The sequence below is a fragment of the Amblyraja radiata genome, chromosome 2 (genome assembly GCF_010909765.2).
Source record: "Amblyraja radiata isolate CabotCenter1 chromosome 2, sAmbRad1.1.pri, whole genome shotgun sequence".
Lineage (NCBI taxonomy): Eukaryota > Metazoa > Chordata > Chondrichthyes > Rajiformes > Rajidae > Amblyraja > Amblyraja radiata.
Genome location: NC_045957.1, coordinates 86,829,502 through 86,856,961, shown reverse-complemented (window position 1 = coordinate 86,856,961; position 27,460 = coordinate 86,829,502). Strand labels below are relative to the sequence as shown.

At 40.3% G+C, this 27,460-nt stretch overlaps 1 protein-coding gene across 7 annotated transcripts in view; it reads right to left on the bottom strand.

Moving 5' to 3' along the window:
- Positions 1-27,460, bottom strand: part of ikzf1 (IKAROS family zinc finger 1) — an 81,605-nt gene that overhangs the window by 17,135 nt on the left and 37,010 nt on the right. For 5 of the 7 annotated variants that reach the window (XM_033049830.1, XM_033049839.1, XM_033049846.1 and 2 more), the window contains 2 exons: positions 4,419-4,679; positions 3,661-3,828 (listed from right to left, as the gene is read on the bottom strand). In XM_033049830.1, the coding sequence (XP_032905721.1) occupies positions 3,661-3,828; positions 4,419-4,679 (429 nt within the window). Of the gene's footprint in view, positions 1-3,660; positions 3,829-4,418; positions 4,680-11,399; positions 11,405-13,568; positions 13,574-27,460 lie in introns of those variants that run through there. The other 2 variants (XM_033049868.1, XM_033049858.1) reach the window with 2 other exon arrangements.

Here is a 27,460-nt window from a genome sequence, read left to right as displayed (position 1 = left end):
AAAATAAATTGGATAGTTATATGGATGGGAAAGGAATGGAGGGTTATGGTCTGAGCGCAGGTATATGGGACTAGGGGAGATTATGTGTTCGGCACGGACTAGAGGGGTCGAGATGGCCTGTTTCCGTGCTGTAATTGTTATATGGTTATATGGTTATTAGTGAGCCACGAATGGTGCACCTTCTCATATAGCTTTATCTGTGCCTGGAATACACTTCTGCTGAGATTTATGAAATATCCCTTTACTCTATTTTCCTAATCTGTCTTCACAGTATTGTAATTGCCTTTATTAAGTTTGGGCAGGCTCCCCTTTGTAACCTTGCAAAGTAAATGCGAGCTATTCTCCAAGTTTCTACTCTGGAAATAGGGGTGGCACAGTGGCGCTGCGGTAGAGATGCTGCCTTACTGCACCAGTGACTCAGCTTCGATCCTAACTATAGGTGCTGTCCGTACGGAGTTTGTACATTCTCCATGTAACTGAGTGGGTTTACTCCAGTAGCTCCAGTTTCCTTCCACATTTCAAAGACCTGCAGGTTTGTAGGTTAATTGGTTTCTGTAGATTGTCCCTGGTGTGTAGGATGGAATTAGTGTTCGGGCGATCGGTGGTTGGTGCGGACTCGATGGGTCAAAAGGTCTGTGACAGCATGGGTTTTCCCGGGTGCTCCAGGTTCCTCCCATACTCCAAAGACATATAGGTTTGTAGGTTCATTGGTTTTGGTGAAATTGTAAGTTGTTCCTAATAGGATAGTGCTAGAGTGTGGGGTGATCGCTGGTCGACATGGACCCGGTGGGCCGAAGGGCCTGTTTCCATGCTGTATCTCTAAAGTCTAAATAAAAACTCTGGAACATAAGAAAATAATTTGAAATTTGAATTCATGATCAAATGTACTAAATTCATCTGATTTCAAACTCCACTGCTTTTTTAAACTCTTGTTCTAAAATTAGAACGGACGATTGGGTAACGTACAGGAATTCAAATCTACAATATAAATGGAGTCCAATGCTCCTCTTTTAATAGCTGAACTAAACAAACCCATAAATATTGCTGGTAGACAAAAATGCTACAGAAACTCAGCGGGTGCAGCAGCATCTATGGAGCGAAGGAAATGGGCAACGTTTCTGGCCGAGACCCTTCTTCAGACTGATGTGAGGGTGGGGGGGGGGGGGGGAGAAGAAAGGAAGAGGAGGATTTGGAATGGGAGGGGGAATTGAAGTGCTGAGCCACCGATTCTCATACCTCACATACTCTTCCACATACCTCAACTCCATCCTATCCCCCCTGGTTAAATCCCTCCCTACCTATGTTCAAGACACCTCCGTCGTCTCCAGAAATTGGGTTCTCTAGGTCCCCATCCCCTCGTCTTCACCATGGACTCCCAGTCACTCTACACCTCCATCCCCCACCAGTAGGGTTTCAAAGCCCTCCGTTTCTTCCTCGACCGGAGAACCAACCAATCCCCGTCTACAGATACTCTCCTCCGCCTAGCGGAGCTGGTCCTTACCCTTAATAACTTTTCGTTTGACTCCTCCCATTTCCTCCAAATACAAGGCATAGCTATGGGCACGCGCATGGGCCCTAGCTATGCCTGGGTACGTCGAACAATCCTTGTTCGAGATGTACCAGGGCCCCATCCCCGACCTCTACCTCTGTTACATCGATGACTGCATTGGTGCTACCTCCTGCACCCACACACAACTCACTGACTTCATCCATTTCACCACTAACTTCCATCCGGCACTCAAATACACTTGGACCATTTCCGACACTTCCCTACCATTTCTTGACCTCACTATCTCCATCGCAGGCGATAGACTTCTGACCGACATCCACCATAAACCCACTGACTCCCATGGCTATCTGGACTACACTTCTTCCCACCCTGCTTCATGGATAGAGAGAGAGGAAATGCTGGGGCTACCTGAAGTGAGAGAAATCGATAGTCATACCACTAGGCTGTAAGCTGCCCAAACGAAATATAAGATGCTGTTCCTCCAATTTGCGTTTAGCCTCACTCTGACAGTGGAGCTAGGACAGAAAGGTCTGTATGGGAATATAAAGAGAATTAAAGTGTCCAGCAACCGGGAGATCAGGTAGGTTCAGGCAGGCTGAGCGAAGTTGTTCAGTGAAATGATCGCCCAGTCTATGTTTGGTCTCACCGAGTATAAAGGGCCTGTCCCACTTTCATGACCTATTTCACAACCTTTTTTACTCGTGGGCATTTTTCATCATGCTAGAAAAAATGCCCCAACCTACTCAATGCCACGAGTACCTACGACTTGCATCACGGCCTGCTACAACCTACGTACAACCTCCTACGACCCTGTGGCGACCATGCTGCGAGTATGAGTCAAGGGTAAACTCGGCAGAGGTCGTGAATTAGGTCGTGAAAGTGGGACAGGCCCTTAAGAGTCCACATTTTGAACAACAGATACAGTAGATGAGGTTGGAGAAGGTGCGTGAACCTCTGCCTAACCTGAAAGGACTGTTGGGGTCCCTGGACAGAGTCGAGGGAGGGGTTATAGGGACAGGTGTTGCATCTTCTGTGGTTGCAGGGGAAGGTGCCTGGGGAGGGGGTAGTTTGGGTGGGAAGAGATGAGTTAACCAGGCAGTTGCAGTGGGAATGATATCTGCGGAAGGCCAAAAGGGGTGGAGATGGGAAAATGTGGCTAGTGGCGGGATCCCGTTGGAGGTGGTCAAAATTTCGGAGGATTATGTGTTGAATGCTTCGGCTGATGAAGCGGAAGGTAAGGACCAGGGGGACTCTGTCTCTGTTGCGACGAGGGGGAGGGGGAGCAAGGGTGGAGACAAGAGTGAGGCCCTTAACTTAACTAACCTTTTCTCCCAAAATCAACTCTGCACAATTCAGAACTGCAACTTATCTCAGTCCAACTATACTCTTTGTTGTGTAAATCTACTTCACCCGAGGTCTACCTACACGTGATCCTCACTTCCACTTGTTTATGCAGGAATGAAAACCATCATGAATATCCTTCCTCATTTCATCCAAGGCTCTGCAGCTGATATCCTGGCTTGCAACAAGTCCTATTGATCTGTCAATCCCATGTTAACTGACCTATATTATCTCCCAATTCAGCAACATCTCAATTGACTCAGAAACAAGAGTGCCACAGTGCACCACAAATTCTTACTTCTTGACATACAGTACAGAGTATGATCAAGTTTATAATTCCACATGCTTTGTTAGCACAAAGACAAAATTGTTAATTAGTATTTAACATGGCACAGTTTTGCTAATGGCTTCATTGGTGTGTGAAACAAAGCTTTATAAGCAAGTTATCTTATCTGATGGGCCATCCATACATAAACTTTAACTGATGTCAGTAAAGTGATCCAGGAAATTGAGAGGAACCAAGAGAAGACTAACTGTAGATAAGATTCACAATCAATGAATACAAGAAATCTGGAAGCTGCTGTTGTTCAAATTTCACATAGTCGGTTAATATTTCAGTCATCTTCTCATTATTTTAATGGAAGTAAACGTCATTATTAAAAGAATGGAGAAAGGAGCAATATGTGCACATGGTAAGCATTTATCTGCATTATCATCAACATGTTTCTATGTTTGTTTTCATGAGGTTATCTGCTTTTTGACCAACAGGCAGATAACCCACTGCATACACTGGTGATAATTATACCCACCAGAATGAGTCCGCAGATGACCTGAAAGTGCATCTCGACGACGACAGGCATAGTTACAAAGATGGCACTTGAATGGTTTCTCACCAGAGTGCAACTTAATGTGACGAAGTAGATTGCCTTTTTGAGTAAAAGATGCACCACATTGACTGCATTGGAAGGGGCGTTCCCCTGCAAGACAGAGTATATTTATTAGCAAAATAAAACCCCTAAATATCGTATGTGTGGAATTTCAGATAAAGATGTGTCTTTGATGTGTTCTCTAATTTCTGCCAGATGCACACTTGAAATAGCATGAGGCATTCAGACTAAACCTGCCAGTTTCTCAACGCTTCAGTGGCTGGGTCAATTTGATCTGAAAAATCTTTTTTTTTTAATCAAAATGGCACATCACAATGAAGATTCAAACTCATTTATATGGAGTGTCTGCATCATTGTGTGTTAAGAGTTGCTCTTCCTGATCAGCAGTTTCTGAATAAACAGATTTGATTTCTGAATGTTGTGGTATGTTGTTTTTAATATGTCTTTTCCAATGGTTCTTAAAAAAAATGCCAATGAGTAAGAAAAAAAGGAAACTTATTAAAAATGCATTTTAGGCTCTGACTTTAATCTCTGCATCACATTCTTATTATAAATGTGAAGCATTTTACTATTTTGGTTATGATAACTTTTTGGGAAATGACATGCAAAAATGCAGCATAGTAAAATCCAAATGAAAGTGATGAAGGTAAAAAACAGTAAAAAGCGGTGCCTGTTTTTACCAGTGTGGCTACGTTTGTGCACCATGAGGACATTTGGGCCAATGCAAATTATTCCACAGATATCACACTTCAGCTTGCCATTTGGAAGTCGAATGCCACCAACTCCAGAAAATGCTTTGTTGCCTTGGCCATTGTGTGGTCCATTCAATTTAGTCCCAGAAGTATCTATCATGCGCAAGTCTTCAGCACAATCTTCACCATTTGTGTCACAGGCTCTTCCATTCTCTTCATCACTTGGAGTTTCTACTTTAATGGAATTTGCTGGAAGAAATAAAAGACAACATATAAACAATGGAGACCTCATGCCCAGTGAAATTGTGACACTATAATAACTTACATTTTAAGCATTTTATCAGGATGCACCACAGCATAGTTTGGGAACAGCTCCATCCAAGACCACAAGAAATTGCGGAGAATTGTTGACACAGCCCAGACCATCACAAAAACCAACCTCCATTCCATTGACACCTCATGCTGCTTGGCAAGGCCACCAGCATAATCAAGGATGTCACACCCTGGCCACTCCCTTTTCAACCCTCTTCCATTGGGCAAAAGGTATAGAACTATGAAAACACACAGCTCCAATTTCAGCAACAGTTTATTCCCAGTTGTTATCAGGCAACTGAAACATCCTACCAACAACTAGTGAGCTGTCCTGAGCTTCTATCTACCTCATTGGAGACTCTTGGACTATTTTTGATCTGACTTTATTGGATTTTACCTTGCACTTAATGTTATTCATGTTATTCCCTTTATCATGTATCGACACGGTGGCAGAGCGAATGTAACGCCGGAGACCTGGGTTCCATCTGGACTACGGGTGCTGTCTGTATGGAGTTGTACGTTCTCCCCGTGACCTGCGTAGGTTTTCTCCGAAATCTTCGGTTTCCTCCCACACTCCAAAGACGTATAGGTATGTAGGTTAATTGAATTGGTAAATGTAAAAATTGTCCCTAGTGTGTGTAGATAGTGCTAATGTGCAGGGATCACTGGTTGGCGCGGATCCGGTGGGCCGAAGGACCTGTTTCTGCGCTGTATCTCTAAACTAAACAAACAACTATACACTGTGGATGGCCCAATTGTAATCACGTATTGTCTTTCAGCTGACTGGTTAGCATGCAGCATAAGCTTTTCACATGTGACAATAAACTAAAGTCAACTCAAACTCAACTAAACTCAACTACATATGAGAAGAGGAAGAAGAGATAATGTGTATTTTTTTATAGGCCATATTCTACAATAAAAGCAAAGGACAAGAACAATAAAAATAAAAGTATAACATATAATGCATCTCAAAGATATCCTGCTGGATTAATTGGCTACTGTATGCAACCGCATCTTGTGCCTCGATGCAAAAAAATAAAAATAAAGTTTACGGGCCTATGCGAGAGAGAATAAATTGTACAAGTACAGGGAAATAAAAAGGGAATGGGATTAATGGGATTGCTCCAAGGGAACTAGCGTGGACCTGATCGATCAAATGGCCACTTTCTGTATCATTACAAGCTTCAGAAAAAACGTCAGGGAAGATTTATTTGTATGCCCTAAGTGCAGAATATACTACTTTAATTATATTGTAACATTTCATAAAATAATCAAATGTTTTTCTGACACCAATGGCAGTTTATGTAGTATTCCTTCAAAGCACAAGCAGAAAATTTGCTCAAAGGTTTTTTTTCTCCGAAACTTGGCAAGACCAAATCGAGCAATCTTATTTGACTTGCTGGCTAATTAATAGCACTAAGGATACATAATCCCTTTCACAAAAAGGGTGGTGTCAAATAACTGAATGTTTCCAGGAAGATAGGAATAGCTACAAATGATTTCTTCCATAAATTGCATCAACGACGCCTTTAAAACTGCAGTGTTTCTAATTTTGTAGTGTTCCGTTCCGAGCAGTCTGCAGTTGCATATCCAACATGAAAAGAGCTGAATTTAGCTAGTTTTATCTGCAATTCCTCTTAGCATATATTTCAAAATGACTGCACAATCTTGTTTCAGGTTGATGCCATAGATAATAATAAAATGAATTAATAATTAAAATTTTATTATCAAAAATAATTGAAAATACTCCAGTTATGATTACATTTTGAAACTGGATTACATCAAGTTCAGAGCTCTGATGAAAAAAATAATACTCGAGAAAGAAAAAAGGGGTCTTTTCCGGGTAGCTGCATTCAGTATATTTAAAGATTTTTTTTTCCATAATTCATTCGTCAGTTCAATTTCATAACTTATGCTATATTATGGAGCACTTTGTACATTTTACAATTGGAAGTCAGTTAATAAGCCATTCAAACCATGGTTTTGAGTGCCACGTTTGTAGTTATCAGTGGAAGCACATAATTTGGAAGGTAGAACAACATTTTTATGCCTGAGGTTATTAAATTTGGCCATTCTTATGGTTTTGCATAATAACCTTTCCAGGTTCTGCTATCCATTCAAATATTATCATCAAAGTGACAGTCCTCAATTTGCATATCAAATCAAATAAATTAAAATCTCAATTACATTATATCCCAACTAAAATATTAACCTTTCTCCTTTACATACTGACTAATCTATTGTACATTTACAACAGATTTTTAAAATGGGGTTTCAATTTAGATTTGTTTAAGGAAAAATGCTGTGCGTTACTAACTATCTGCAGTTGATTTAGGTTTTATTGTACACCTGATTTTAATTGTAGCTATATTAATTAATTACGTCCAGTCCAATGTCACAAAATTTAATCAGTTTGAATACTTTATATTTAAATAAACAGACTCTTCACTTCTTAAGTTATAATCATCATTGAAGTGTAATATACTCTAGAATCTAAATCAACTGATTTTCACCTTAAAATATAGTAACAACTTCATTTTTCATACTACCTCTCAAATAAAAAGTTTATTTACTAAATCATACCAATTCACTGCCTTGTTGCAGAATTTATAGTGAATTTCAACAAGTTTCCAGTTTAAATGAGGAGGATAAATATTCAAAACGACATTGAGTGATTTATGATCATAAATTTGGCAATAGAACACTTAAGAGCGAATAATAAACTCACTTCAGAAATCTATGGTTCACTTTTCCATCTCCACCTATAACCACTTCCTTTCTCCTTGCCCTTACAGGAGGTGCCACACCTACCCCTTTACCTCCTCTCTTTCATCCATCCAATGTACAAACACTCTTGCAAGTGAAGCAGCAATTTACGTACTTAGTTCGTATTTTTCATACTTCCTCTCAAATGAAAAGGAGGCCTATCAGCCCATTAAGTCTATGTCAGCATTTAGAGCAATCCATGAATCTCATTTCCCCACCTATTTCCTTGCATTCTCTCATATATGCCCATTGACATTGCTTCCCAATTCTTCCCATGGTCACATACTTTAAGGGATAATTTATAGTTGCCATTTATCCATTTGGGAATGTGGAGCAAACTCATGCGGTTACAGGACGAACATGCAAAATCCACTGTTAGCACTGGAGGTCAGATACAAACCCAGGTCCCTGGAGCTGTGAGTCAGAATCATTGCCTGCCCTGTCACTAGACCACCCCAATTTAGCATGCAGCTTTCACTGCTTATTGCATGTTTTGTCAACATTGGGAAACCATCACACATTGGGCAAAAAACATAGTGAAAAACCTCTGTTCAATCTGTGCCCCAGGGCTTCCAGCTGCCTGTCTCTCTCACTCCCACTCTAACTTTTCTGTCCTGTGAAGGGTAAGGTTGGGGTACCACAGTATAACAGCAGGTAGAGCTGCTGCCCCTGATCCTGGGTTCGATCTGACCTTGGATGCTATCTTTGTGGAGTTTGCACATTCTCCCTGTGAACGCATTGATTTCTTTTGGGTGCTTCGATACCCTCCCACATGCAAAGATGTGCAGGTTTATAAGTTAATTGGCCTCAGTAAATTGCTGCTGGGTATTTGAAATAGATGTGAAAGTCGGATCATGTAGAACCAGTGTGAATGAGTTCTTGATGGTTGACGTGGACTCGGCGGGCCAAAGGACCTGTTTCATGCTGTATATCTAAACATAAACATAACCTTAAACATAGAAACATAGAAATTAGGTGCAGGAGTAGGCCATTCGGCCCTTCGAGCCTGCACCGCCATTCAATATGATCATGGCTGATCATCCAACTCAGTATCCCGTACCTGCCTTCTCTCCATACCCTCTGATCCCCTTAGCCACAAGGGCCACATCTAACTCCCTCTTAAATATAGCCAATGAACTGGATCGACTACCCTCTGTGGCAGAGAGTTCCAGAGATTCACCACTCTCTGTGTGAAAAAAGTTCTTCTCATCTCGGTTTTAAAGGATTTCCCCCTTATCCTTAAGCTGTGACCCCTTGTCCTGGACTTCCCCAACATCGGGAGCAATCTTCCTGCATCTAGCCTGTCCAACCCCTTAAGAATTTTGTAAGTTTCTATAAGATCCCCTCTCAATCTCCTAAATTCTAGAGAGTATAAACCAAGTCTATCCAGTCTTTCTTCATAAGACAGTCCTGACATCCCAGGAATCAGTCTGGTGAACCTTCTCTGCACTCCCTCTATGGCAATAATGTCCTTCCTCAGATTTGGAGACCAAAACTGTACGCAATACTCCAGGTGTGGTCTCACCAAGACCCTGTACAACTGCAGTAGAACCTCCCTGCTCCTATACTCAAATCCTTTTGCTATGAAAGCTAACATACCATTCGCTTTCTTCACTGCCTGCTGCACCTGCATGCCCACTTTCAATGACTGGTGTACCATGACACCCAGGTCTCGCTGCATCTCCCCTTTTCCTAGTCGGCCACCATTTAGATAATACTCTGCTTTCCTGTTTTTGCCACCAAAATGGATAACCTCACATTTATCCACAACTGCCATAAATGCCATAACAAGCCGCACCCCCTATGGAATAGCAGAAAAGATTATTTGCTGTTGGTGATACCAATGCACCAGCCTAAGGCATCTGTTCTGAATGTCAAGTATTCTGAATGGTTCTGAATTTTCCTGGCATTCGGAAACATATAAAACCAATTAAAATTAAATCAAAAGCAATCAAAAATCAAAAATTATAAAAATCTAAACTCTTTTAAACAATTAAAATAGTTAGTTATGTTTGGTTTAGTTTATTGTTACCTGTACCGAGGTACAGCAGTCAGCAGAAATACAATACATGATTACAATCGTGCCGTCCACAACATACAGATACATGATACAGGGAATAACGTTTAGTGCAAAATACCTTAGCGGAGATTCAGAAGAGCATACATAGTTAAAATAAGAAATGTTGCTGTCGGAGTAGAGATGTAAAAGAGCGGAATGATTGTAATGTGTGATTGCGGATCCACTTCTGTGACTATCACACAAAAAGTTGTCTGGCATGGGTGCCATCTTGGATCCTACAGTTTTCAAATAGAAATCACCTAAAACTTTTCTAAGTCTCCCATAGATCCTGTCTCCGTTCAAATAGATAGACTCATTGGCCCTGTACCAGGTTTAACCAGGCACACAATCAGTGAGCAGTATTTCATGGATGCTGTTGGAAAATTGAGCATATTTGTGCTCTGCTACTGGACTCCAGCAGGATTTCAACATCAAAGTATGACCAGACAACTGACAATAGCGAATGGCCAGTTGTTAACACATTCCCCAATTATGTGGGAATCCTGAACTCGTTGCACTCATGCTGTAAAATGCCAGTAGTTTGGCATAGAAATATCTCTGATATCTGACTTTGTAATTTATACAATGTGAATGGTGGATTTTACAGATAATTTTCTGCATTGCTTCACATTTAGGCAGACATAAAAAACTATACTACATAGTTTAAGATATATTAGAGATTTAATTACCAGAGGATAAATGAGAAATAAATTTAAATTTAAGTAACTTGAAATTTTGAATATGGGTGCATTAGCTAAGCACTTAACAAATGTGACAACTTTAATGATTAAAATTATCTTCCAGCTAATTTGCAGAACAAATTATTTAATCTAAGAACAACAGTGTCAGTAGAGTTGGATGTAAGCAGAAGGGCAGGTGCATTGTTGCCAGACGAAGGGTGGAGGAGGTATAGGTGAAGGGAATAGCAAACACCTCCTTACTTAAGCTCAATTAAAGCGAAGGGTGAAAATGACACAAAAAGTAAATATAGTTAAAGGTGCTTTGGTAGGAAAAGGGTGAATAATGAATTTAGGTTTTTAAGTTTGGAATCAAAACAGAGATTCTATTGTTGGAATAACAGGGGAAAATTCCATGGGCAGCCTGTGGACTTTGCGTCAATATGAGGGTGGTAGATGGAGAGAAAATGCATAAGATGGAGGAAGTTCCAACATCCTTCCTTAGCTTCTGTTAAGTGGTCAGAGGTGTAGAATTGTGGTGGATTTGAATCCTACGGCTTTTCAAATTCCTGTTCCACTGATCATCTTCACCTACCCCATAGTTGGGATAAAAATTCAGGGTCTTTGTTGTCATCTTTTACACAGTATAAAAAAGATCTCAATATAAGTTTTCTACTTTCTTTTCCCTATATGCAAATAATGCACAATTAAAAAAATCACGCTAGCATGCAAACTAAATGTTATTCCCTTACCATGTATGTATACACTGTAAATGGCTCGATGGTAATCATGTATTGTCTTTCTACTGACTGTTTAGCACACAACAAAAGCTTTTCACTTTACCTCAGTACACGTGACAACGCATGACAATAAACTAAACTGAAACAATTCTGCCCACTGATTTCCTATTTTATGTATTCAAATTTATTATTGTTTATTTCTACTGCTTGTACATTGAAAAATCTGGAATTGTTCGGAACATAATTATAAAGTATCACTAACAAAAAAAAAACGATTGGAGTCCTTTTATAAAAATAGATCCAGATAATGCTGGAAATTCCAGCTGGTCAGACAGCGTCTGTGGAGTGAAACTGAAATGACTGAATACTGATGAAAGATAATTAACCCGAAAGATTAATTCTGAATCTCTCTCACAAATGCTGCCTGACCTGCTGAGTTGTTCCACCTCTCTTTGGTTTTTATTTCAGTTTTCTGCATCTGTGTTTTTGTTTATGACTGATTATCTTTTTAAAAATATGTACAAAGAGATTTTGTGGTCTGCCTGTCCAAAGAAGCAAAGGAACTGGCCTGTATGTTTTTGTGTGATTATTTCAGAATGAGGAAGCCGTGGAGAGCAATGCGTGCAAATTAGGAGACTAAAGAGACTGAATATGCTGCAATCTGGAGTGAAAAACAAACCGCTAGAGCGTAGACACAAAATGCTGGAGTAGTCAGCTGGACAGGCAGCATCTCTGGAGAGAAGGAATGGGTGACGTTTTGGGTCGAGACCCTTCTTCTGACTGATGTCAGGGGAGAGGGAGATACATAGATAAGGAAAAGTGAAGGTGTGAAAACAGGGCAAAGGGAATGGAGATAAAGGAAAATGTAGAATATATCATTGTTAGCTGGGAGAAGGTAACATCAAAGCAACCAGAGATAAAACCGGTTGCTAAACACTTCAACTCCCCCTCCCATTCCCACGCTGACTTTTCTGTCCTGGGCCTCCTCCATTGTCAGAGTGAGGCCCAGCACAAATTGGAGGAACAGCACCTCATATTTCGCTTGGGCAACTTACACACCAGCAGTATGAACATTGACTTAACTAACTTCAAGTAACCCTTGCTTTCCCTCTCTCTCCATCCCTCCCCCTTCTCTGATCAGTCTTGCTGTCTCCAACTACATTTTATCTCTGTTTGCTTTGTTGTTACCTTCTCCCAGCTAACAATGATCTATTCTACATTTTCCTTGATTCTTATTCCGTTTGCCCTGTTTTCACACCTTCACACTTCCTTATCTATGTATCTCCCTCCCCTCTGTTTCCTGTTAAACATATGTCCTCTGGTTCTTAATTCCCCTACCCTTTGTAAAATACTCTGTGTACCTAATCTATCTATTCCCCTCATTAGTTTATCCATCTCTATAAGATCATGCCTCGGCCTCTTGCACTCCAAGGAATGATGTCCTAGCCTGTCCAACATGCCCAACCTTTCACTGTAGCTCAGGCCGTCAAGTCATGGCAAATATTTTTAGTGTTGTGTGCTGTTCTGATTGCCCCACCATGGGAAGGAAGTGGAGGCTTTGGAAAGGGTGCAGAGGAGATTTACTAGCATGATGCTTGGATTAGGGGGTATTTGCTACAGGGAGAGGTTGGACAGAATTGAATGGTTTTCTCTGGAATGCAGGCAGTTGAGGGAAGACCCAATGGAAGTATCGAAAATTATGAGAGGCATAGAAAAATCAAATACCGGTGGGAATAGCGTGAAGTGGAGAGGAGCAAAGTTTATAGGAGATGTGCAGGGCAAGTTTTGTTTACACAGAATTCAGTGCATGTCCAGAATGGACTGCTAGGGGTGGTGATTGAGGCAATACGACAGTGACATTTGAAAGATTTTTAGATGGGCATATGGATATTCAGAGAATGGAAGAATATGGATTATGTGAAGAGGATAAGAGTTGGTTTTTGCATTATGTTTGGCACAGATATTGTGGGCTGGAGCCTGTTCTTATGCCAGATTGTTCTATCTGTTTTCTATCTAACATCCTTGTAAATCTTCTCTACACTCTTTCCAGCTTAACAACGTCTTTCCTATAGTAGGGTTACCAAAACTGAACACAATACTCCAAATGTGGACTCATCAATGTCTTGTATAATTGTAACATTACATCTCAACTTCCACATTCAATATCCCAAATGATGAAGGCCAATGTACCAAAAGCCTTCTTTACCATCCTATCTATCTGTGACCCCACTTTCAGGGAACTATGTGTACTTTTACTCCTAGATCCCTCTTTTTCTGCTCAACAACACTCCCGAGGGGCCTATCATTCATTCTGAAGGTCCTGCTCTGGTTTAACTTTTTGTACCTGTCTGCATTAAACTCCATTAGCCATACCTCAGCCCACTTGCCCAGCTGATTAGGATCCTGCTGTAATTTATGATTATATTTTAGATTTTTGACCATCTTCACTGTCTACAATACTGCCTACTTTGGAACTTAATTTAGTATAATCTACAAACTTATTAATTAGGGCTTGTACTTTCTCAGCCAACTCATTGATATAAACCACAAACAACAATGGATCCAGCGCTAATATCTGAGGTACACCATGTCACAGGCCTCCAGTCTGAAAAACAACCTTCCACTACCAAAAACATCCTTCCATGAAGCCAATTCTGTATCAGTGAATTTGCAATTTCTCTAATTAACAGAGTCAGTTACAAACAACATCCCAGGACAATGCCTCGACTGGAAATATCACCTATTCCTTTTCTCCAGAGATGCTGCCTGACCTGTATTTTGTGTCTTTCTTCAGTGTAAACCAGCATCTGCAGTTCCTTCCTACACATTTGTCCGCTTCATTGCAAAATATACTCAAGGTACCTTTTCATACCTCTACTTTCCCTCTCCCCTGACTCTCAGTCTGAAGAAGTCAAAACCCGAAAAGTCACCTATTCCTTTTCTCGAGAGTTACTCCAGCATTTTGTGTCTATGTTTGGTTTAAACCAGCATCTGCACAGTTCCTTCCCACACACTGTATCTGGATATTTGCCTATATTTTGCATGATGGGAAACTAAGTGATTTCCTCTGGAATCAGAATTCAGCCAATTCAGTACAATTCAGTAAAAAAAAATCAGAAAGTCCTGAAATGTGATTTTTGTGGTGTTTCACCCAATGTTGGATTGTCACTTTTCAGGAGAATTCTCAACGTCATCAGCAAACATGCAACAGAAGGCTTAGGTTTAGGTTAATTAATGCAGAATATAGTTCTCAGCATTTTAGCGCACCAGAAGTAAAAAAGGCAAGTGTCCATTCTCATTTCTAAAAAATGTCAATTTGTCAAATTATAAACCAATAGTATAAATCAAAATAAACATGGAAGTTGCCTGGCTGGGCAATAGAAAACTTCTGTTCCCGAATGCACAGCGCATAAAGTGCTGAATACATTTTTTGTAAATAAAAATTCCCCAGGCCTTGGGGAAGTTAAGGGAGTTAAGCTAAAGTATGTTTGATGCTTTTTTCCAAAAAACTATATTTGCAAAGCTCATGAACCACATTTGCAGGAATGCATGCAGTTATATTAAAATCAATCATTCGTTAAAAAAAAGACTTCCTCTGGCTTTGTTTTATTTTCAGGATGTGGGTTTTGCTGACAAGGCTGGTATTTATTATCCACCCACAAGTGGTGTGAGCAACCAAGTGGCTTGTTATGGCACATCTCAGGGCAAGCAAAAGTCAATCATGGTGAGGAAGGGTAATATATATGCAGCAATTGGTAAGCATGTTAAATTTCCTTCGAGAATCTGTTGGAGTCTTACAACAATCCAAGAATTACAGTAACTTGTCCAGGCCCAAATCTAATCAATAACATACCGTGCTTCGTGATACTTCTTAAAATAAGTCTTACTAAAGCACCATCCTTCCCTGTTAACGACTGGCTAGCTTGGAGGGGGCAGATTATGACATATTTTTTACCTAGCAGATGTTAAAATCATTTTGGAATGTAAATAGAGTGGGTTTGTTGCCTTATTATCCAGAAGCATGGAGCGCTTGATCAATTAAATCGCAAAACACCTAGGACTTTCCTTGCCTGTCCAAGATATGGTGTAAAATTAATTAATCCTGAAATAGCTTTCAGGAATTTCAGTGAAAACATCAACACAACATTTTTCCTGAGAGTTTATACGAAGGTTTTATGGAATATCACAATCCAAGAATGACTGTGATCAAAGAATGTTGGCTAGCATTTTAGGAACTCATTCCAGAAAAGAAAGGCATTCTAATTGTGATCAAAATGGCAGCATCCAAATCTGAATTTTTTTTTTGTATTATTTACATAAATACTTCAATGTAATGAACAATTGCAACACTCTGCAACAATTATCACCGGAGCACGTTTTAAAGATATAGATGATAATTACAAGCAACACATCCAGCGTATTTGCTTCCAAAACTGTGAGGTGAACTCATGACTGAATCTCATATGCTGTATAAATAGGCTTTGGTGGTAGAATACCTGATCAGCAAAGCTCACTTAGATACTTCAGCATTCTCATGTTACAATATTAATTGTACAATTTTATGCAGGTTTTTATCTGGAATGATATCTGTTTAAAACAATGCAAGATGTAGTTAGATCCTCACAACTCATCTTTGCCATATAGAAATACTGACCTGGTATTTAATAGCTGTTGAAATTAATAGTTTGGTAGGAACTGTTTAGTATTGAAAAACTCACACTGAATGAGTCAAGACCATGTAGCTGTGTATAAACTCATTTTGGAAGTGCTGGAGTGGGTAGTGCTCAATTTGAACCACCCAACCTCTCTTTTCTGCTTTTCTTCACTCTCTTCCATCAACCCAAAACATTGTCTGTCTATTCCCCTCCACAGCCCTGCTGAGGTGTTCCAGCACTTTGTGTTTTTTCATTTTATATTTGATCCTCAGCTTTACACAAGTTCGGGCGAACCTACAAATGCTAACACTAGCTTCAACAGCTCACCCTGCATCTGGAAAAGATGTGCACAGGAGTGCTCTGAGCATCATGCTAGGTCTGGGATAAGCTAGCCCTTTGGATTTAGCTTTTATACTTGAATTTGTCAAAATAGAACATAAAACAGTACAGTACAGGAACCAGCCCATCAGCCTAAAATGTCCATGCCGAACCTGACAACAAGTTGAACTACATCCACATCCCTCAATTCGCTGCATACCCATGTGCTTATTCAAAAGCTTCTTCAATGCCTCTATGGCATCTGTCTTTGCCACCACCCCTGGCAGTTTATTCCAGGTACCCATCACTCTCTACAGAAAAAAACTATCCTACATATCTCATTTAAACTTTGCCCCTCTCACCTTAAGGTTACGCTTTCTAGACTTTATATTTCCATGCTTGGAAACATTTCTGTTTATGCTTCTTATCATTTTATATACTTCTATGAGGCTCCCCCTACCCCCCCCCCCCCCCCCCCAGCCTAATATGTTCCAGCAAAAATAATACTTTTTGGCCTATCTCTCCTTATAGCTAAAAATGTATAATCCTGGAAGCATTCTGGTAAACCTCTTCAGCACCCTCAACAAAGCTTCTACATCCTTTTTGTAATGTGCGACCAGTACTGCACACAATTCTCCAAATGCAGCTTAACCAAAGTCCTATAAAGCTGCAACAAGACTTTCTGACTTATGCTCAATGCCCTGACCGATGAAGGCAAGCATACCATATGTCTTATTTACCACTATATTTACTTATTTTAGAGAGCTCTGGACGGAAGGTTTATCCAAAGAACAAAGAGCAGTGCAACATAGGAACAGGCCCATTGTCCTACAATATCCATGCTGAACATAATGCCAAGTTAAATTAATCTTCTCTGCCTGCATGTGAACAAAACCCTCCATTCACAGATCAAATAACTTTTCTTGACAACATCAAATTTGTTTATAGGAGCTATGGAGTTGGAAGATTTATCCACAGATCAAATAACTTTCCTTGACCATCAAATTTGTTTATTCATTGCCATATTAGAATTTAGTTTGATAGCTAAAATGTAATTTATAAATAAAATAGACCTAAAGAAAAAATTCACCCTAAAGTCATTATGCAAAAAAAGTTATGAACTGTGACCTCAGTTTTAAAATTGTTGTGATTTTTTAACACCACTTGTGACTCCCCGATGTGCCCTAAAATGTGCCCTCTCCTTTGTTTTCAGAATAGAAAATGTATGGTATGCTTTCTATTGCAAGGCATTGAGTGTAATAGTCAGGTAGTAATGATGCAGCTTTATGGGACTTTGGTTAGGTCGCTTTTGGAGCATTGCTTGCAGTTCAGGTTGCGTCAATACAGGGTGAATGTGGAAAGGCTGCAGTGGAGGTTTACCAGAATGGTGCCTGGATTAGGGTGTACAAGGATATTTTGGACATAATTAGATTGTTTTCTCTGGAATGCCGGAGGTTGAATGGAGACCCGATAGAAGTATATAAAATTATGAGAGGTAATTCCAGGCTCCTATTGTCTATTGTATACATGAGGTAGACAGAATCATTTTCCAAGAATGGAAAAATCAAATACTAAAGGGCATAGCTTTAAGGTGAGAGGGGCAACATTTTTAACACAAACGGTAGTGAGCGCTTGGAATGCGCTGACAGGAATGATGGTGGAGGCAGATACGATAATTGCATTTGACCTTTGGATAGGCATACGGATATGCAGGGAATGGAGGGATATGGTTTATGTGCAGGCAGATTAAAGTTAGTCTTGGCATCAGAGTACAGTGCAGATATTATGGGTTGAAGGGCCTGTTCCTGTGCTATGTTCCAATAAGCAAACTTACAATCAGAAGTTAGTAATGTTTTTGAGAAACAGTGGGTGATATACAAAATCTATTTTTCAGCCTCTGAAACTTTCCATGGCAAGAATTATGACTCCCTTAGAAACTTGTCCTAAGACGTTTCACAATTTCCTTATTTCACATAAAAACAACTTCATCACCTCCATTTTAGGGAAGAACATTGGATTAGATCTATAAACAGTTACTGATGCACATGTAATATATACTCCCTCCATCAAATGCAGGCAGCACTTCAAAACTGATACATTGCGTCTCAGCAGGTATTGGTGCTGCACTGGGAAACATTTCACAATGATGTTTTATGGGAGAGCGTGGGCTCCATAGTTTGTCAATGGTACAGAGATGCCTCAATGCATGAGAGAGCAGTGGAAATATGTGTCATTTTTGCAAAGAGCCTGGATATGCTCCAGCAACACAAAAAAGGTAGTCTGAGGAGATTATGGCGATGATCAATGCCAAGGTACAACTTCCATGGATTGGATGTAATGCCATTAAAAGTACAATAACTTAGTCAAGATCAGTGAATGCCTTATCCTACCAATATTATCAACCTCACAGATTTGGTCAATATTCTGTAGCCTTATTACTAACTTTCTAGCAATCTCAATAAAGTATATTTAATTGAATTCTCTCATAGTTAGCATAACTGCAAGCCTCAGATCTATAATAATAATAATACATTTAATTTTTATAGCGCTTTTCTAAGACTCAAAGTCGCTTTACAATAGTAACAGACAATAGCAAACGTATAGATCTGTATCTATACAGTCTGAGGAAGGATTTTGGCCCAAAACGTTGCCCATTTCCTTCGCTCCATAGATGCTGCCGCACCCGCTGAGTTTCTCCAGCACTTTTGTCTACCTTCGATTTTCCAGCATCTGCTGTTCCTTCTTGAACATCAGATCTGTATCTCACAGCTTCCACAAACTGCCAGTTAATCAGGTGTGAAAGTTGCATCACTTTTTTGTACTTTGATGTTCTTTGCATTTTTTGAGAAGGTGACAAAGGTGATCGATGGGGGTAGGGTGGTTGATGCTGACTATGTGGATTTCAGTAAGGCATTCGATAAAGTTCCCAATAATGGGCTGATCCATAAAATTAAGATGCACGTGATTAATAGTGACTTGTTCATATAGATTTGCAACTGGCTTATTGACAGAAGCAAGAGGGTTGTGGTGGAAGGACAATATTCAGGCTGGAGGTCTGTGACCAGTGGAATTCTGCAGGGATCTATGCTGGGACTGTTGCTGTTTGTGATATGTATATAAATGACTTGGATGTAAACATAGATGGGGTGGTTAGGAAGTTTGCAGATGACACCAAAATTGCTGGGGTCGTGGACTGTGAGGAAGGCTGTCCAGGTACATAGTGGGATATAGATCAGCTACAAAAATGGGCAGAGAAATGGCAGATGGAGTTTAATCTGAGCAAATGCCATTCATGTACAGATGGATCTTGGGGTCCAACTTCATAGCTCCCTCAAAGTTGTAAAGAAAGCCTATGCCATGCCTATCTTCATAGGATAGGACATTGAGTATAAGGATATCATGATGCAGCTTTATAGGACTTTGGTCAGGCCATATTTGGAATACTTGGAAAGGGTGCAGAGTAGGTTTACGGGAAAGTTGCCTGGATTAGAGGGTATTCGCTTCAGGGAGTAGTTCGACAGACTTGGATTGTTTTCTCTGGAACACCAGAGGTTGCAGGGAGAGCTGATAGAAGTTTATAGAATTATGAGAGACATAGGGTAGACAGTCAGAACCTTTTTCCAAGGAAGATAAATCAAAAACTAGAGGCATAACTTTAAGGTAAGAGGGGCAGAGTTTTAAGGAGATGTGTGGAACAACATTTTTACACAGAGGGTGGTGAGTGCTGGGAACGTAGTGCCAGAGTTGGTGATTGAGGCAGATATGATAGTGACATTTAAGAGGCTTTTGGATAGGCGTATGGATATGCAAGGGAATGGAGAGATATAGATTATGCACAGGTAGATAAGAGATGGTCTGTGCATCCTGTTCAGCATAGATAATGTGGGCTGAAAGGCTTGTTCTTGTGCTGTACTATGTTCTACAAAAAAGTTATCAGATACTTAGTGCAAGTTGCAACAAAAGTGGGAACACAACTGGGGGGAATTGACAATGAATACTATAAATGTTGACTTGTTGGAAGACCTGTCAATGCACATCCATCAATTTTCTTCTGTTAGCAGGCCATCTAAAGTATTCAGCTGAAGCCTGATATGGCCATAAAGAGGCCCTGGACAAAAGTCATAGAAGATGGTGAGAATTTTGCACCACATTTTCCTTCTCACAACTTGTTCTCATTAACAATAGGAATATGATGTAAAATTGCCCTCACTCATGCCCCCTCACTAGCCTAGTGCCTTGTTCCTTTTAGACAGCAAGCACTGTCTTTGGGTTGAGAAATGAACACAGAGAGAAAAGATAAAGGCATTTCATCACTTACCAGTGATGAACACTTACCAGTCACAAGCTCAGATAATGACGCAGCAAAATTTAAAGTTAAATCATGGACTAGTTTTTCTACACAGGCTTCAAGCGTGTATTTTGAATGGACAGCTAATGGAAGAATGTTGATGAATATACATATGCATTGGCAGTTCTTCCAGCAAGCCTGCACACAATGTCATGAAACCACAGAGAACTCCAGCAACATTTCTGTACAGAACTTTGTGTAGAGTTTGTTGTCTTGTTTTTATCTTCGTGGATGCCATGTATGACACTCTGAGAACACAGGCACTACAACTATCTCATCTCCATCCCGACACAAATAGAAGCCAACCAGTGTTGAGGTGCTGCCATCGAAGTTCACACATCTTGTTTTGCAGTTTGGATTTACTGCCATTAATACTTATATCAGTGCAATTGAGGCTGCAAATACCAGATGTTATAGATCCTGCCCTCCACCGCATTATGAAGATTTCTAGGTGCTGTTGAGGGGAATAGCAATGCTTATTTGCTGCTGCTATATTGCCAGTAACCCTGCTGTTGCCTTTCAGCCAGCTGATCAACTATCAGACTACGACTGCTCATGTTGTGAAGCTTCATTTAGAAGCTGTGTTGGGCTCTTCAGCCCAAAGATGCTTGAGGTTGTTTCCATGGCTACCTGCAGTCTCTTCCAGTGAAAATAAGTGGTTTTAGTTGAGCCAAGTGGCAAGTGGCAACTGCTGGGGTAGCTCTGCAGGGGAGCACCCAGTCAGGCAGAGTTATGCTGGAGATATGCATTGATGGGCTGGAAATGAGTATTTTGTTCACATTTTTGAGCAATCAGGCATCATTGATTGTTTGAAACATTTCCTTTTTGGCTTTTATTTTGCCATAGCAGCAGGTAAACACTAGGATGATCATTGCCAGAGTCGACATAGGAAGTAGAATTGTTAATAAATGATGAAGTGGCATGTCTATTGTAACACATCAATGCAGAAAAGTGCTGCTTAGTTTGCACCACCGAATGCACTCACCCTATCCTTATGTTCCTCATATGCATCTGGAGCTGCTTGCTATATGACTGGTGGTAAATGTAAAATCATCACTATCATGAGTTGTGCAATATCATATATCTTGTTCACCAAGTCAACCTCCTGAGCAATTCGAGCACGGGAGCCCTTTTGCTCAGGAACAACGCATGGTTTATTTCAATAGCTGATGCACAATTAACACTGCCAGAAACCAAAATATTTACCTGCATTAGATCATTTACTGGCAGGATAGAGGGGATTGAACCCTTCAGAACACCACTTAAATGACATATAATGCCTGCAAAATGCCATGCTTATAAGTCAATAATTCCCTGCACTATAAAAAAGATACATTTTCAACATTAGAATGCCTAATGCGTTCATGGACATCAATATGCAAGATGATGCAAATGTGTCCTTTTCTAGCCTGGAAGGGATAATCTGAATGGATAATGGTTCACAGCTATCATAACATCCACAGTTTCTGGTAAAACCATACTCAGCCTTTATTGCCAAGTTGGAGACCTGGTTTCAACAGTTGATTTATTGTAATGAGGTGCTTTTACTGAAGCCCAGATGACTTAAACACTGCCTTACGGTTCAAGTTGGAGAACTTTTCCTTGAATCACATTTAGGTCCGTACCACTGTTGAATGCTCTTATTCTCCTCCCATTCTTTCTTCCTCTTCAACATGCTGTTTGATCATTCTCCAAATCATGCTACATTTCAAAAGGAGTGTTCATTGATGCACTGTATCTGCAATCAATTGACATGTACAAAAGCTTGAAGTCAAGACAAAGGCCTCTTTCTCTATGGACTTTAGCAACGTTAAATGACCACAGGAAGTACCACGCTCTTGTGGCATAACAGCAACACCGATTGCATGTATTTGTAGATCACTTTAAAGTTAGTGCTGGTGGTATAGAGAGGTGGTAGGGGTTGCTTCCTGTTGCCGTGCGAATGTTCAGCTCTGTGTGACTAACTCATCAGTGCAAATTAACAGATATCATGATCCACCATCTCTGCATATTTCTGGCAGATATTTGCCTAGTTAGCATCTTCAACAGTATTATGTCCAGCACAAAAATCACATTAAAGGTTTGCAGGGATCATTTGCTAATCTAGGAGCAAGTTGACTTGTCCAAAACAATAGACAATAGATAATAGGTGCAGGAGTAGGCCATTCGGTCTTTCAAGCCAGCACCGCCATTCAATGTGATCATGGCTGATCATCCCCAATCAGTACCCTGTTCCTGCCTTTTCCCCATATCTCCTGACTCCGCTATCTTTAAGAGCCCTATCCAGCTCTCTCTTGAAAGCATCCAGAGAACCTGTCTCCACCACCCTCTGAGGCAGAGAATTCCACACACTCACAACTCTCTGTGAGAAAAAGTGTTTCCGCATCTCCGTTCTAAATGGCTTAACCCTTATTCTTAAACTGTGGCCCCACAGAGCTGAATTTTGCAGCCACAATTTCCCAGTATGTTTTTAAACTAAAGAGATGAAAGTGCTGTGTATGTCCTATATGGAAGTGCACGTTTTTTGACATCTCAGGAATATGCCTCAGGCTTCCTCTTCAACAGAATTATCAGAATTCAAAGTCACTATACATATTGAGCAATATGTGTTACATCCTGTGAAACTTCCAAAGTTTGAGCAATCTTCATTACATCCTGTGGAATGTCCAAAAATGTCACAATTGTGTTGGAAATAATACATTACTGACTGTATAAAAGCACTTGTTTGTATGTATTCTTTTTAGAAAGAAGGCTCAGAGTTCCAAGTTTGGGGGAAAATATACCTTCAGTTGGTTTTTGTAAACAGTACAAATTGCAACCAGTACCATTTAAGGTACAGACCACTCAAATGTTAATTAAAGGGAACGAAGAAAAGATAAGAATTGAAAATACTTTAGTAAACATTAATGAAAGACAGATCTTCAAAGTCAATAAATAAAGTAAGACATGGAGACACGTCAGAAGGCTTGTTTAGAACTTATGTAGCTTAGTTCACACCAAATAATTTGACGTGACAGGCCACACCAAGCTCACAAGTATCTGATAATATATTTGGGGTGGTTATTCATACAGAAACCTTGGAATCATTTAAAAAATGTTGAAATGGTTCAAAGATAGCATTTTAGAATTTTACTATTGGTCGAGCTGAGGTATGCCAAAGAACAATCCATATTGTACATAGTCACTTTGGTGCCCAACTGAACTGTTGCATGGCTATAGATAAATCTTAGCTTCTCCATATTTATGGCAATACTGTCTGGTAATTCAACTGCATAGCCCTCATTTTTAGATACAAATCCCAAAATTTAAATTTTATTCAGTGTAATTCCATCATCTTGCAGATAACGCAAAGCTGGGTGGCAGTGTGAACTGCGAAGAGGATGCTAGGAAGTTGCAGGGTGACTTGGACATTATCTCAATGGTGTTAGATTAGGAAAAAGGGAAGTGCAACAAAAGCTGGGTGTCCTTGCACACCAGTCACTGAAAGTAAACATGCAGGTACAGTAGGCAGTGAAGAAAGCTAATGGCATGTTGGCCTTCATAACAAGAGGATTTGAGTATAGGAGTAAAGAGGTCCTTCTGCAGTTGTACAGGGCCCTGGTGAGACCACAACTGGAGTACTGTAGGTACACAAAATTGCTGGGGAAACTCAGCGGGTGCAGCAGCATCTATGGAGCGAAGGAAATAGGCGACGTTTCGGGCCGAAACCCTTCTTCAGACTGGAGTACTGTATGCAGTTTTGGCCTCCCAATTTGAGGAAGGACATCCTTACTATTGAGGGAGTGCAGCGTAGGTTCACGAGGTTAATCCCTGGGATGGCGAGACTGTCATATGTGGAAAGATTGGAAAGACTGGACTTGTATTCACTGGAATTTGGAAGGATGACAGGGAATCATAGAAACATATAAAATTATAAAAGGACTGGACAAGCTAGATGCAGGAAAAATGTTCCCAATGTTGGGGGAGTCCAGAGCCAGGGGCCATAATCTAAGAATAAAGGGGAGGCCATTTAAAACTGGGATTAGTGAATTTGTGGAATTCTCTCCCACAGAAGGCAGTGGAGGCCAATTCACTGGATCAATTTAAAAGAGAGTTAGATAGAGCTCTTGGTGCTAGCAGAATCAAGGGATATGGGGAGAAAGCAGGCACGGGTTACTGATTGTGGATGATCAGCCATGAGGGGGATCTATAAGATGATCAGTCATTGTGGATGATCAGCCATGCCCACAATGAATGGTGGTGCTGGCTCGAAGGGCCGAATGGCCTCCTCCTTTTTTGGCCTCCTCGTAATTTCTATGTTACTATCTCCAGTTGAAATTGAGCCAATCGCAAAATTGGATCATTTCCAACATTTTCCAGATGATGTTGAGTCACACACCACTTCTTCCCAACTACAACAACATAAAAAGGAGTGTAAATCTCCACACTTCAGCCATTGTGGAGCAGTATTACAAGAATGAGGAAGCACACTCTGCTAATTTATAACTTTTAAAGGGACAAGCCTCTGACACTGGGATATCTGAATGCTTGGTATCAGAAGTATATGCAGATTGTTTAGACACATTTTAAAGTGTATAGAATGGGCAAAGACTAATAGGGAGTAACATTCTCTAGGTTTTAGCTGCAGATATACATTCCCTGGGTTAGTCAATAGGGCCACTGCAGGTTGCACTCCGTTATTGTAAGGGTGTGTAACATAGATGGCCACAAAATTGTGACATTTTATGACAGGATGGGTCTGGGACATTAGACCAGAAAGTTCCTCCAAATCAAGTCAAGTCAAGAGAGTCAAGTCAAGAGACTTTATTGTCATGTGTCCCAGATAGGACAATGAAATTCTTATTTGCCACCATTACCCACTTGAAGCTCTCTAATGAAGACAGCTTTCACAAGCTCAGTTTTCCAAAGCAGCATTCTATAGAAAGAACTTCAGCCAGGCCTATATAGACAATAGGTGCAGGAGTGTCCAAACCACACTCTATTTGGAGATCATGGGCAACATCCTCACCACTGAATCATTCCATGTGGCCACAGCATATCTTCACCTCTCTGCCGTGTCTCACAAATTGCTGCTCACTGTTGCACAGCATTGTGGTCACAGCATTTGTAAAGAAATGGTTTCTTAGACTTGGGGAAGCAATAGCTGGTGCAATGTGACTAAAATTTGCCAGCATTTCTGGCTTCCCACAAGTGCAGGCAGCCATGTATCAACGAAAGTCCCAGATCCTTTCATCAGCTGGGAAAGTTCCCATTCCCTCTACATGCAACTTGATGTAGATTACAAAAACATTCCCTTAATGAAATTATGTTTCTGGGAAATACACACAACTCCTTCATCTTGAGAGTGTCCACACTGATGGACATTTTCAGTGGCGTGTACCCAGAGGAATGGATCATAGAGGACAGAGCCATCCATAGTTGCTCATGCAAGCATATTCTCAAAAGAAAACAGCTGAACACAGAATCAACAAGTGCCTCATAAGTACCACAATCGTATTCTTATTTTTCTCAGGATGAGATTTTATTGTCCTTATTCATCTGGGGTGCACTGCAGTGTGTGCTAAGAATATCGTATAATCTTGCAATCCAAAGGTAACACCTAGTGCCAAACAAAGAGGAGGGAGACTTGGAACCTGAGACCATGAGACCAAGCCTGCAGAGCAGCAGACACAGAGGAGCAGGAGGAGGAAGGCAGGTGCCAGGAGGATTCCCTGCTCAGCATTCAATTTCCCAAGTGATTGCAGAAAGGTTGAATTCTCTGCATGGGTCTAATGGATGCCCTGAGAGAGAGACACACCCTGGTAGAAACTTGTAAACTTATAGTCCCCAAATCAAACCAAATGACCCCTCCACATTCCAATTGTTATCCATGAACAGAATCCACTGACAATTGGATAGAGTCGTAGAGTGTTAGGGTGGGGAAACCCAGATGACACATAAAAATCCTGAACAACCAGCTCTGCAGGTCCACCTGCACTAATTATAACACATGAATGAATGAACAAAATCCTGCTCCAGTTACATAAAGTACACTTCTGAGTGAGGATCTCTACTCTGCAAACGTAAACAGTGGTGTTCAGATCACCTTGACATATTTTGTGACAATGTAAATTTTCTTGCCCCAGTGGCGCAGAGGATCTGTATCCTAGTATATAGCTTGCTAATCCGGTCATGCAAGTCCTTGCAAAGGAACGTGAGAATTCCTTCCCACTTCCCAGCAGTCTCTATCTTCTCCATGGCAGCCAAAAAGTGTGTTTGTCATACGAGTGTTGTTTTGAGAACTGATGCCCATCGCTGATTGTTGCGCAGTTGAGTGTTGGGAGTTGCGCTGAATTGAATGGCGTGGGTCCCATTTTCTTTCAGTGTGGAAACAACCCTGAAGATGTTCCTCATTGAACTTTGGCTAATGTAATGATTTTTGATGCAGGGCCTGATTGGTTTTAATGTCAAATGCTTTCCAATATACTTTGCGTAATCAAAAAAGGTGCAATACAAATTTTAAGCAAATGTAAATTACCACAAACATTTACGTATGGCTCCCTCTAAAAATGCTAGATTTGAAGAGCAGCACAAAATGTTCAGAATGCTCATACTAAGTTCCTTTGTTTTTCTACTTCAATGGAGAAATGAAATTATAAAAATGTTTTTAAAACTGACTTGGAACATGATAATCACATAAGACGATTCCTAATCTCTGAATTAAAAGAATTTAATATTGCAGTAATTTGACATTAATATATATTTCAAGGATTATTTTGAATTTATTTTATCACCAACAAAAACTTAAACCTGTCAATTACAAAACTTTTTGGGAGATCAGTCAATCTTAGAGATAAAATATTATATTTTTTCTTCAATGTTTAATCGTCTTTTGTAACTCCTAACACACCTGTTTTATTACTGAAATTATATGTTTCTCATCCTGACTCTATAATATAGCCTAATGTAACCTGCGCAAATTGAACCATGAAGATACTGCAAAATTGTAGAATGAAATCCTTTGTTGAAACCGAGCATCTCTACACCAGAAAGAATGAATACAGAAAACTTAAAACATTTTCCTGTTGTTAACATATCACGGTTTTAAGTTAAAAAAAAAACCCCCGGAGGTTAGCAACCTGCTGCCGCAGGTTCTTTCTTGCACACTTAAAGATT